This window comes from Sus scrofa, chromosome 6, assembly GCF_000003025.6.
Source record: "Sus scrofa isolate TJ Tabasco breed Duroc chromosome 6, Sscrofa11.1, whole genome shotgun sequence".
Lineage (NCBI taxonomy): Eukaryota > Metazoa > Chordata > Mammalia > Artiodactyla > Suidae > Sus > Sus scrofa.
In genome coordinates, this window is record NC_010448.4 from 54664652 (window position 1) to 54676025 (window position 11374).

Here is an 11374-nt window from a genome sequence, read left to right on the forward strand (position 1 = left end):
TAGCCTCATCGAACAGTCACAGTCGTAATAAGTGAGTTCAAAATAATAGCAGGAGTTCCTGTCGTGGCACAGTGGTTAACAAATCCAACTGGGAACCATGAGGTTGTGGGTTCGATCCCTGCCCTTGCTCAGTGGGTTGAGGATCCGGCGTTGCCCTGAGCTGTGGTGTAGGTCACAGACAAGGCTTGGATCCGGCGTTGCTGTGGCTCTGGCATAGGCCGGCAGCTACAGCTCCGATTTGACTCCTAGCCTGGGAACCTCCATATGCTGCTGGGAGCGGCCCAAGAAAAAGCAAAATGACAAAAAAAAAAAAAAAAACCCCAAAACCCCCCCAAAAAACAAAACCCAAAATAATAGCAGTAGCTCACAGCTCTGTGACACCTAACTACTTGAGAGGCTGTCTTGTAAGGTTTTTATGTCTGTTAACTTGTTTGATTTTTCAAGGGGTCCTAGGAAGTAGATCCCAATATTATCCTCAAATACAGATGAGAGACTGAAGTACCGAGAGGGTGCCACACAGCTGGGATGGGGCATCCAGAGTCCGGATGCAGCCGGTGGAACCTTAGGCTCTGCTCTCCAGCAATGCACTCTTTTGGCTCAGAATAGGTGGGTTCTGAGGGCTGAGGAAGATAGGTGACCAGCATCCAACCTGGAGGCCCAGAGATAGTGACGTTCCCTGGGACTCCATGGATGATGCCCGGAAAGAGGTAGCACCTCTTTGCACCTCAGTGATCCCACCTGTAAAACGGGTTAATAATGAAATGAAATGGGAAGTTTCCATGTGGCTCAGCAGGTAATGAACCCAACTAGTATTCACGAGGGCACAGGTTCAATCCCTGGCCTTGCTCAGTGGGTTAAGGATCTGCTGTTGCCATGAGCTGTGGTGTAGGTCACAGACGCGGCTCAGATCCTGTGTTGCTGTGGCTGTGGTGTAGGCCGGCAGCTGCAGCTCCAATTGGACCCCTAGCCTGGGAACTTCCACAAGCTGCAGGTGCAGTCCTAAAAAGCAAAAAAAAAAAAAAAAAAGATATTCAAGAGTTCCCGTCGTGGCGCAGTGGTTAACAAATCCGACTAGGAACCATGAGGTTGCGGGTTCAGTCCCTGCCCTTGCTCAGTGGGTTAACGATCCGGCGTTGCCGTGAGCTGTGGTGTAGGTTGCAGACGCGGCTCAGATCCCGCGTTGCTGTGGCTCTTGCGTAGGCCAGTGGCTACAGCTCCGATTGGACCCCTAGCCTGGGAACCTCCATATGCCACGGGAGCGGCCCAAGAAATAGCAGAAAGACAAAAAAAAAAAAGATATTCATAGTAAAGGCACACAGGAGGGTACTTGCCTATCGTGGAACTGTGAGGTCCATTGCCTAGAATGATGCCTGGTTTATGACAATAACAACAAAAATATATTTGAAAATGAATGTAACAGCCAACTTTTAGTGAGTGCTTACTAAGCTCTAGGCATCATTTTAAGCATGTTACACATTGGCTCCTTTTATCTTTGCATAAAACCCTGTGAGGTTTTATATTTTTTGTTTCATTTTTTATTTTTTATTGTAGTTTTATTATTTATTTATTTACTTTTAATCTTCATTTTAAACATGAGAAAACTGAGGCCCTGGGAGGTGACGTGACTTGCTCAAGGTCACATCCTCCTAAAGAGTAGCTCTTTTGGGAGTTCCCTTTGTGGCACAGTGGAAATCCGCCTAGTATCCATGAGGACTCGGGTTCGATCCCTGGCCTCACTCAGTGGGTTAAGGATCCAGGGTTGCCGTGAGCTGTGGTGTAGGTCTCAGATGCCACTTGGATCCCACATTGCTGTGGGTGTGTTGTAGGCTAGTGGCTGTAGCTCCAATTTGACCCCTAGCCTGGGAACCTCCATATGCCACTCCTATGGCCCTAAAAAGCAAAAAAAAAAAAAAAAAAGAGTAGCTCTTTTAACAAAGATTAAGCTTACAGCTGTTCAAATGAGAGCGATGGAATTCTCTTTACATCAAAGCCCCAATGAAGATGGGAGGTTCCTGGAGAATAAGAGGCTCTTCTCAAGATTTTCCAGGGTCTCCGTTTCCTTTCCTCTTGTTGCTCTGCTGCCTCCAAACATGCTGTCCTCCACCACATGGTCCGAGGCAGCCCAGCAGCCACACAGCTACAGACCTGTCAGTAGAAAGGAGCTGCAAGGGTAGGAGTATGGCTGACCTTTCTATTAAGTACTGGTCTTCTCACATCCCATTGGCCAGAACTAGTCATATGGCCACACCTAGCTGCAAGGGGGCCTGGGAAATGTAGTCTTTTTAACTGGACAGTCAGCCCAGTCAGGCCAGGTGGAAGCAGTTAAAGCTGGGTCAGGGAAGGTATGCAGCAAGAGGTGAGCTTGCTTCCTAGATGCGCAGATCTTGCCTTTTGTCCTTTCTTCCTTTCTTTCTTTGGCTGCAGCACACAGCAGCTTGGGGTGGGGTCTTAGTTCACAGACCAGGGACTGAACCCTGGCTGCAGTGTAGAAAGCACTGAATCCTCACCACTAGACCATCAGGGAACTCCCTTCTTTTCTCATAAACATGTTTGTATATTCCATTCACATCCCATATAGCTCACCCGTTGTATTTGTTTCGTTTTGTTTTGTTTTTGTTTTTTAGGGCTGCACCCACGGCACATGGAGGTTCCCAGGCTAGGGGTTGAATTGGAGCCATAGCTGCCAGACTACACCACAGCCACAGCCACGCCAGATCCGAGCCGCATTTGCCACCTACTCCACAGCTCACGGCAACACTGGATCCTTAACCCACTGAGTGAGGCCAGGGATCAAACCCACGGCATGACGGTTCCTAGTCAGATTCATAACGACTGAGCCACGACAGGAACTCCGTAGCTCACCCGTTTAAAACACACAATTTTTGTAAGTTCCCCTGTGGTGCAGCAGGTTAAGAATCAGGCATTGTCTGCAGCTGAGGCGCTGGTCGAGACTGTGGTGGTGGGTTCAGTGCCTGGCCTGGGAGCTTCCACATGCGATGGGTGCAGCCACAAAAACCCACAACAGAATTATTTGCTGTTTAGTATAGTCATAGGGCTGTGCATACATCTGGCCATCAATTTGAGGATATTTTCATTATCCCCCAAAAAACCTGCTTCCTTTGGCCATCTCGCCCCTGTCTCCCCTCCCCCATCCCTAAGCAACCAGTCATTGACTTATTTCTGTAGATGTGCCCATTCTGGACATGTCATATAAGGGATATCACACAACGTGTAGGCATTTTCACGTAGCATTATGTTTTTGAGGTTCATCTGTGTTGTAGCGTGTATCAGTACATTTTTTTTAAAATCAAAGTATAGTGGATTTACAGTGTTATAATTAGTTTTAAGTGTACAACATAGTGAATCAGTATCTCTGTAGACTCTATTTAAGATGACTGTAAAATATTAGCTATGTTCCCCAAAAGTTTTGGTCAGGGTGCAGCGGAAACGAATCTGACTAGGAGCCATGAGGTTGTGGGTTTGATCCCTGGCCTTGCTCAGTGGGTTACGGATCTGGCGTTGCCATGGGTTATGGTGTGGGTCACAGATGTGGCTCCGATCTGGCGTGGCTTGTGGCTGTGGCGTAGGCCAGCCGCTATAGTTCCGATTAGACCCCTAGCTTGGGAACCTCCATATGACGCGGTGTGGCCCTAAAAGGATAAAAGACATATTAGTTATATTCCCTGTGCTGTATGTACAATATATACTGGTGTGTGTGTAGTACTTCCTTTCTTTTTTTTTTTTTTTTTTTTTTGTCTTTTATTCTTTTAGGGCCAAAACCAAGGCATATGGAGGTTCCTAGGCTAGGAGTCTAATCGGAGCTCTTGCTGCCAGCCTATGCCAGAGCCACAGCAACGCCAGATCCGAGCCACGTCTGCAAACTACACCACAGCCCACAGCAACGCCAGATCCTTAACCCACCGAGCGAGGCCAGGGATGGAACCTGAAACCTCATGGTTCCTAGTTGGATTCTTCTAAGCTGTGCCAGGACGGGAACTCCTGTAGTGCTTCCTTTTGATGGCTGCATACTATTTCACTGGGTGGATAGACCCTGTTTTGTGTGCTCGTTAATAGACGATTGACTTGTTTCCACATTTTGGCTAATGCTGCTGTGAACATAGGTGGACAGCTCAGAATTTTCTGAGCCTGTGAACCGGGGAGGGGGACAGAGCAATCGGGAAGCATTCTCAGCCACGGGTCAGCAGCTTTCTCTGGGTCTGGGTCCCCTCATCGTATTTGACCAGGAGCCCCTCTGAAGCAGCATGAGGAGGAGCCTGACTCCCATCTGGGAGGCCTGAAGGTTCTGCCCAGAGTGGGAGGCCCCAGACCAGCCCTCTTGGGACCCAACACCTTGACCCTCTGTGCTGGAGGCTAGTGGCTCTCCTTCCTCGACTTCATGATGAAAGTTCTAGAAGGAGACTACAGGGGCGTCCCCTCTCCTTCTTTTAGTCCACTCTCATCTGGCTTCCTCATCCCATTTCCACAGGTCTTTTTTTTGTTTGTTTTTTTTCCTGTCTTTTTAGGGCTACACCCGCTTGATATGGAGGTTCCCAGGCTAGGGGTCAAATCAGAGCTGCAGCTGCTGGCCTTACACCACAGCCACAGCCATGTGGGGTCCGAGCCACATCTGTGACCTACACCACAGCTCAGGGCAATGCCGGATCCTTAACCAATCGAACCTGCGTCCTCTCAAGTGCTACTCAGATTTGTTTTCACTGAGCCACCACGGGAACTTCTCCAGAGGTCTCTTATTTTCTTTTAATTGATAATTAAAATCGTGGCTCTCCTCTGCAGGTCTTAATTGAGCACCTACTCTGTGCCATGAGCTGGGGGGCCCAACAGTGAACAGAATAGACAAAAACATGTATCCTCACGGGGGCCCACAGTCCCAGCGGGGGGGTCGAGCAGATAAATATGTTATGTAATAGAATAGCGAGCAATATGGAAAAGCATCAGCATTAGGCTGGCAAGGATTGAAGGCAGCAGAGAAAAATAAATCCGGTTAAAGAGGATCCAGGCAGGATTCTGGGTGATAGTTTCGGGGGGCGGGGGAGAGCTGGGGAGGCTTCTGGAAAGGACACTGGAGCAGAGATCCAAATGCAACAGGATTGGGTGGTGTGACTTTGGGGGAGAGAACATTCTGGGCTGGGCGTGTTCTGAGGGTCAGGAAAGAGGCCAGCGGCTGGAGGACGTGCAGGCAGAGAAGGAGCAGAACCAGATCTTGGAGAGACGAGGGGCTTTGTGGCCCCATGGGAAGGATTTTAGCCATGAGCGAGACGGGAGCCATGGGAGGGTTCAGGCTGAGGCTTGATGGAGTCTGACTCCCACTGCCAAGTGGTCCTTCTGGCCTCTTGAGACCCCTGTCATCCAGGACCATCCGGGTGGGTGCATCCCGTGGACGGTTCCCAGGCATCTCCCGCAGGGATGTTTTGGGGGCTGCTCCTCCCCACTGCTCCTTTCTTGCTGATGCTCCTTCTTGGGTTTTGGTGGATGGCCCTTTGCCTGGTTGCTTGCTGTTTTCTGCCTCTCACTTGGCAGGCTCCCGAAGCTTCCATGAGCCTCAGACTCCTGGCTTTCCCCGACTAGCCTCCAGGCTTCCTTCAAACCCTGTCCCTCCAGACCCCACCGAGCTTGTCCCACTGGCTCCCCAGTCACCAGGCACCTCCCTCACCTCCACAGCAAGGAAGACTCCAGCCCTATGGCCCTGGCTGCCCCCACCCCCCTGCTCTTTCCCCCAGCCCTGGCCCAGTCGCTGCCCACTCCCCACCCCCTGACCCCTCACTCTCTGTGTCCTGTCCCCACACCCCCTGGCCCAGCCTTGTCCTTTCTCACCTGGTCCATTGCCCTGGCCTCGGCCACCCCTCCAGTGCATTCCGGACATGGCCCCAGAGTTGTCTTCCCTTACCCTTGCCCCTGCCCTGCTCACACCTCTCCCATGGCTCCCTAGTAGCCCCTGCCCTTTCCACTTCCGCTTGGAGGCCCCACATGGTCTGGGCTATACCAGCTTGTGCAGCCTAAGTTCAGATCTCCCTCCCTCAGTCTTGCCCTTTGTGATCTGACCTCTCAGACTTGATTCACTGGTTTGGAAAGTAGAGTTGATTACAACATTGTGTTAATTTCTGCTGTACTTTTTTTTTTTTTTTTTTTTGCGCCTTGGCATATGGCAGCTTGATGTGTGGGAACTCAGTTCCCAGACCTGGGATCAATCCCGGGCTGCAGCAGTGAAAGTGCAAGTCCTAACCACTAGACTTCCAGGGAAGCTCCCTCTTTCATTGACACTCCACTGAACTAGTCAAACACAAAGTTCACCGGCCTGGAACACTCCTTCCTGTCCCTCAAAGCTCAGCTGGTTTTTTTTGTTTTGTTTTTTTGATGGTTTTCTTAAATTTTTTGGCTGCACCCATGGCACATGGAGGTTCCCAGGCTAGGGGTCCAATCAGCTGCAGCTGCCGGTCAACAGCCACAGCCACGCCAGATCAGATTCGCATCTGCAACCCCCATCACAGCTCACAGCAACGCCAGATCCTTAACCCACTGGGCAAGGCCAGGGATGGAACCCGCATCCTCATGAATGCTAGTCGGGTTTGTTACCACTGCGCCATGACAGGAACTCCAAGACTCAGCTCGTCTGTGACCTTAACAGCCTTCCTGGCCGCGCCAAGCTGAGCGCATCACAGAGCAGTGATCTCCCCACTAGACCCTTTATTGTACGGGTGTTGGAGAGCCTGCCTCAGCGGCCTCGGATCTCCCTGAGAGCGGGGGTTTCTGTCCTTCCACCGTCTGCCACACCAGTGGCCTCGGAGGAAGGTGGAATGATGGGTCCCGGCTCATTTTTTCCCCAGAACGGGCGGTGCCCGGCCGTCTGCTGAAGACCCGGGCGATGCGGGAGATGTACCGGAGCTACGTGGAGATGCTGGTGAGCACGGCGCTCGACCCGGACATGATCCAGGCCCTGGAAGACACGCACGGTGAGTGGAGGCCCCAGGGGCCCAGACCCCCCCCAACCTCCCCCCGCCGGCATCACGGGGCTGCAGCTCTTCTGACACCCCTGCTCGCCTTTCAGATGAGCTGTACCTCCCGCCCATGCGGAAGATCGACGGCCTCCTGAATGAGCACAAGAAGAAAGTCCTGAAGCGGCTGTCACTGAGCCCAGCCCTGCAGGTACTGCGGGGATCCGGGGTGGCTGGTGTCCAGGGGCCAAAGGACCATCACTGCGCGGGTCCCTGGAGCATGAGGCCCTGGAGAAGGGTGATCGTTGGAAGGGATGGACTTGGCTGGGAGAGTAGCGGCGGGCTGGGCTGTCAGGAGGGGGCGGGCGTCTCTGGGTTCCCAGCAGTCCCGTGAGCTCCGAAGACGGGGAAGGGTCATTGTCAAGGTCAGGTGGGGCAGGCTGGGTAGAGTGTGGTCATTCTGATGGGTGCTGAGAATTCAGGGGGTGACATGTAAGGACGGCTGCTCAGAATTCTGCCATAGGATGGTGGTCTGGCCCTGAAGGTTCTCCGGATGTTAGTCTGGTCCTGAGAATTCTAGGATGGATTTTAGGCTAGTTCTGAAAATCCTTGGCGGGGTGTTGGTCTGACTATGAAAACACGGGTAAAAGATTCACCTGGTTGTGAAACTCTCTGTGGGTTGTAAGGATGACTGTGGAAATCCTGGGACTGACTGTTCTTTGGGTTCTGAGAAGGCTGGGAGGAGGTTATGTAGGGTTGAGAGTTCCAGGGAGTTCCCTGTAGCTCAGTGGGTAAAGGATCTGGCATTGTCACTGCCATGGCTGAGCTTCAATCCCGGTCTGGGAACTTCTGCTTGCTGCATGTGTGGCCAAAATTTAAAAATCAAAGTAAATAAATAAATAACAAGAATTCCAATTAGAACATTAGGATAGGTCTGAGGCTCATGGACTGAAGCACACGTCTGGTTTTATAATTCTAGGATCGATGTTAAACTATGTTAGCCTGGCTCTAGGGAGTCTGGATTTCAGGCTAACTCTTAGAGGTTTTTTTCCTTCTTCTTTTTTCTTTTTTCTTTTTTTTTGACTGCTCCTGCCCCATGCAGAAGTTCCCAGGTCAGGGACCTGAGTCAGAGCAGTGACAATGTTGGATCCTTAACCCACTGAGCCACCAGGGAACTCCCTGAGTCTTAGTTTTTGTTTTGTTTTTGTTTTTTTGTCATTTTAGGGCCGCACCCTGGCATATGGAGGTTCCTAGGCTCGGGGTCAAATCAGAACTGCAGCTACTAGCTTACATTACAGCTCAAGGCAATGCCAGATCCTTCACCCACTGAGTGAGGCCAGGGATCAAACCTGCGTCCTCATGGATACTAGTCAGATTTGTTTCCACTGAGCCAGGACAGGAATTCCTTGACTCTTAGAATTATTTTTTTTTTTTTTTTTGCTTTTTAGGGCCGCACCCACGGCATATGGAGGTTCCCAGGCTAGGGGTCTAATCAGAGCAGCTCCCAGCCTACACTACAGCCATAGCATTGCAGGATGTGAGCCAAGTCTGCAGGCTACACCACGGCTCACGGCAATGCCGGATCCTTAACCCGCTGAGTGGGGCCAGGGATCGAACCCGCAACCTCATGGTTCCTAGTCGGATTTGTTTCTGCTGCGCCACGACAAGAACTCCTTGAGTCATAGAATTTTGAGCAGGTTGTGAGGGTAGCTCTGAGAATCCTAGATGGGGTGTTAGGTGTCTCTTAGAAGCCTAGGCCAGGCCACAAAACATTTTAAGGGTCACCAGACAGGCCTAGGTTTCCTCTGTCCTTGGAGGAAGGCAAGATTCGAGCGTCTCTTCTGGATCTGCAGCTTCCTGGGGAGAAACTGAAGCATCTGACCACTTGAGATCTGAGAACGGGGGAGGGGTGGGGGTGGGCCTGGGCGTGTGCGTCCAGGGAGTCCCCCCTTTCTCATCCAATTCCCGCAGGATGCCCTGCACACGTTCCCTCAGCTGCAAGTGGAGCAGAGCGGGGAGGGCTCCCCTGAGGAGGGGGCAGTGCGGCTGCGGCCCGCCGGCGAGCCCTATAACCGCAAGACGCTCAGCAAGCTCAAGAGGAGCGTGGTCCGAGCCCAGGTGGGGCGGGGGACCGGAAGGGGTTGGGGGGTGGGGGGCTGCCGACTGGGGAGGGGGCGCTGAGGCCTCTCCACTCCCCCTGCCCAGGAGTTCAAGGTCGAGCTGGACAAGTCGGGATATTACACGCTCTACCACTCCCTCCACCACTATAAGTACCACACCTTCCTGCGCTGCCGGGACCAGGTGAGCCGCCGGTGGTCTCGCCCGCATCACCCTGGGATTCTGCCCATCACAGGCTTCTCCCTGGACCCAGGAGTCCAGGCCCCCAGCCCCTCTTCCTGCGGACCCAGGAGTCCAGGCCCCCAGCCCCTCTTCCCGCGGACCCAGGAGTCCAGCTCCCAGCCCCCCTCTCCCTGGGAAGCGGATCCCTAGGGCCCCCCATCCCCTCCCACTGCAGCTCCGCGTTTAACTCCCTGCAGACCCTGGCTATCGAGGGCGGCGCCGAGGACCTGGGCCAGGAGGAGGTGGTCCAGCAGTGCATGCGGAACCAGCCGTGGCTGGAGCAGCTCTTTGACTCCTTCAGCGACCTGCTGGCCCAAGCACAGGCCCACAGCCGCTGTGGGTGACCCCACCCCGGCCTGGGGGGGCCACCTCCTCCACGAACGGAGAATTGGGACAGAATTGTGCCCTCAGGAGCTAACCCCTGGGCCCCTTCGCCGGGGCAGGGGAGGGGGGTCATTGGTCAGGGTGTGTCCATATTGCCCACACAGGGCAGGGTTCAAAGTTTGACTCCCCCCCCATCTCCCCAGCCCTCTCCACCCGCTCCCCATTCCTCCCACTGTCCGGTGTACAGAGAAATTATTTATATATATGTATAAATGTCTATTTAGTAACGCTTCCCTCCTCCCCTGGCCCCAGTCCCCCCTCCACGGCCATGGCCCCAGCCCCCCCACCTTGTACATAATGTATAGGAAAAGTCTATGTATGGTTGAGGGGGTGGGGCAGCTTCAGAGAGCTGGGGGACCCCCTCCCCCCCCAAGCCCCCCTTTACAGGCCAAGATCTTTGCTAAAGGCCATTCCCTCCCCAGGGCATTTGGCGTCGGGTGGGAGGGGGAAAATGCATCTTGTTAATTATTTTTAATCTTATTTATTGTACATACGGGGGGCGGGGGAGGCGGAGGGGGAGGAGGGGCCCCTCCCTTTGCCCCTCCCACTCCTTTTCTACTGCAATTTGTCTGTGTCTGCCCCCCCAAGTCCCCCCCCTCCTCTGGATGTGGTTCTATTTTTTATCGGTCTCTTCCCTCCTCCTCCCCCCTCTCTCTCTAACCCCTCTGCGCCCCCCCCCCCCGTCTCCCCTCCAGCCTTTGTCTCTTGCTCTTTCTTGGGCTTCTGTACAACTCAACTTGTATACACTGTGTACACACAACCAGCCAAACGAAAACCCAACGGCAAACACTTTATCGGCTGGCTGGAGTGCCTCTGTCCTGCGGCGTGTGGGGGTGCAGCGGGGAGTGGGCCCAGGGGGTGGCATGGGCACAGGGTCTGAAAATGTAAGGTGGCTGCTCTTCTGCAGCCCTGGGAGGTGGTTGGGCTGGAGTCATTTGTATCTGTTATGTCCTGCTGTGTAACAAATTAGCCCATCCTAATAACTTAGAGGAGCAGGTTAGTTGAGTGGTGCTGGCCTAGGATCAGTCATGAGGGTGGAGTCATTGTGGGTGTGACTGGGGTTGAAGCATCTACATTTTTTTTTTAGGGCCGCACCCATGGCATATGGAAATTCCCAGGCTAGGAATCCAATTGGAGCTGCAGCTGCCGGCCTACACTACAGCTCATGGCAACGCCGGATCCTTAACCCACTGAGCAAGGCCAAGGATCGAACCCGCATTCTCTTTTTTTTTTTTTTGTCTTTTTGCTATTTCTTGGGCTGCTCCCGCAGCATATGGAGATTCCCAGGCTAGGGGTTGAATCGGAGCCATAGCCACCAGCCTACACCAGAGCCACAGCAACGCGGGATCCGAGCTGCGTCTGCAACCTGCACCATGCTCACAGCAACGCCGGATCATTAACCCACTGAGTGAGGCCAGGGACCGAACCCGCAACTTCATGGTTCCTAGTCGGATTCATTAACCACTGCGCCACGACAGGAACTCCTCTCGTGGATTCTAATAGGGCTTGTACCGGCTGAGCTTAGGGGAACTCTGAAGGATCTGCTTTTAAGGTGGCTCCCTCATGTGCCTGTTGGCTGTTGGCTGTTCCTTGCCACGTGCACCATGTCACAGGGTAGCTTGAGTGTCCTCCAGACATGACAGCGGAGCACAAGTGATCGAACGGACAGCAAAAAGGAAGCCACTCATCTTTATGCTGTA

The 11374-nt window shown here is 53.1% G+C and overlaps 1 protein-coding gene across 1 annotated transcript in view; it reads left to right on the forward strand.

The window, feature by feature from the left end:
• PRR12 (proline rich 12) overlaps positions 1-10468 on the forward strand; it is a 33231-nt gene extending 22763 nt beyond the window's left edge. The window contains 5 exon segments of the mRNA XM_003127347.5: positions 6843-6968; positions 7064-7161; positions 8922-9068; positions 9156-9251; positions 9488-10468. Of these exon segments, the coding sequence (XP_003127395.3) occupies positions 6843-6968; positions 7064-7161; positions 8922-9068; positions 9156-9251; positions 9488-9634 (614 nt within the window). The 3' untranslated portion in view covers positions 9635-10468.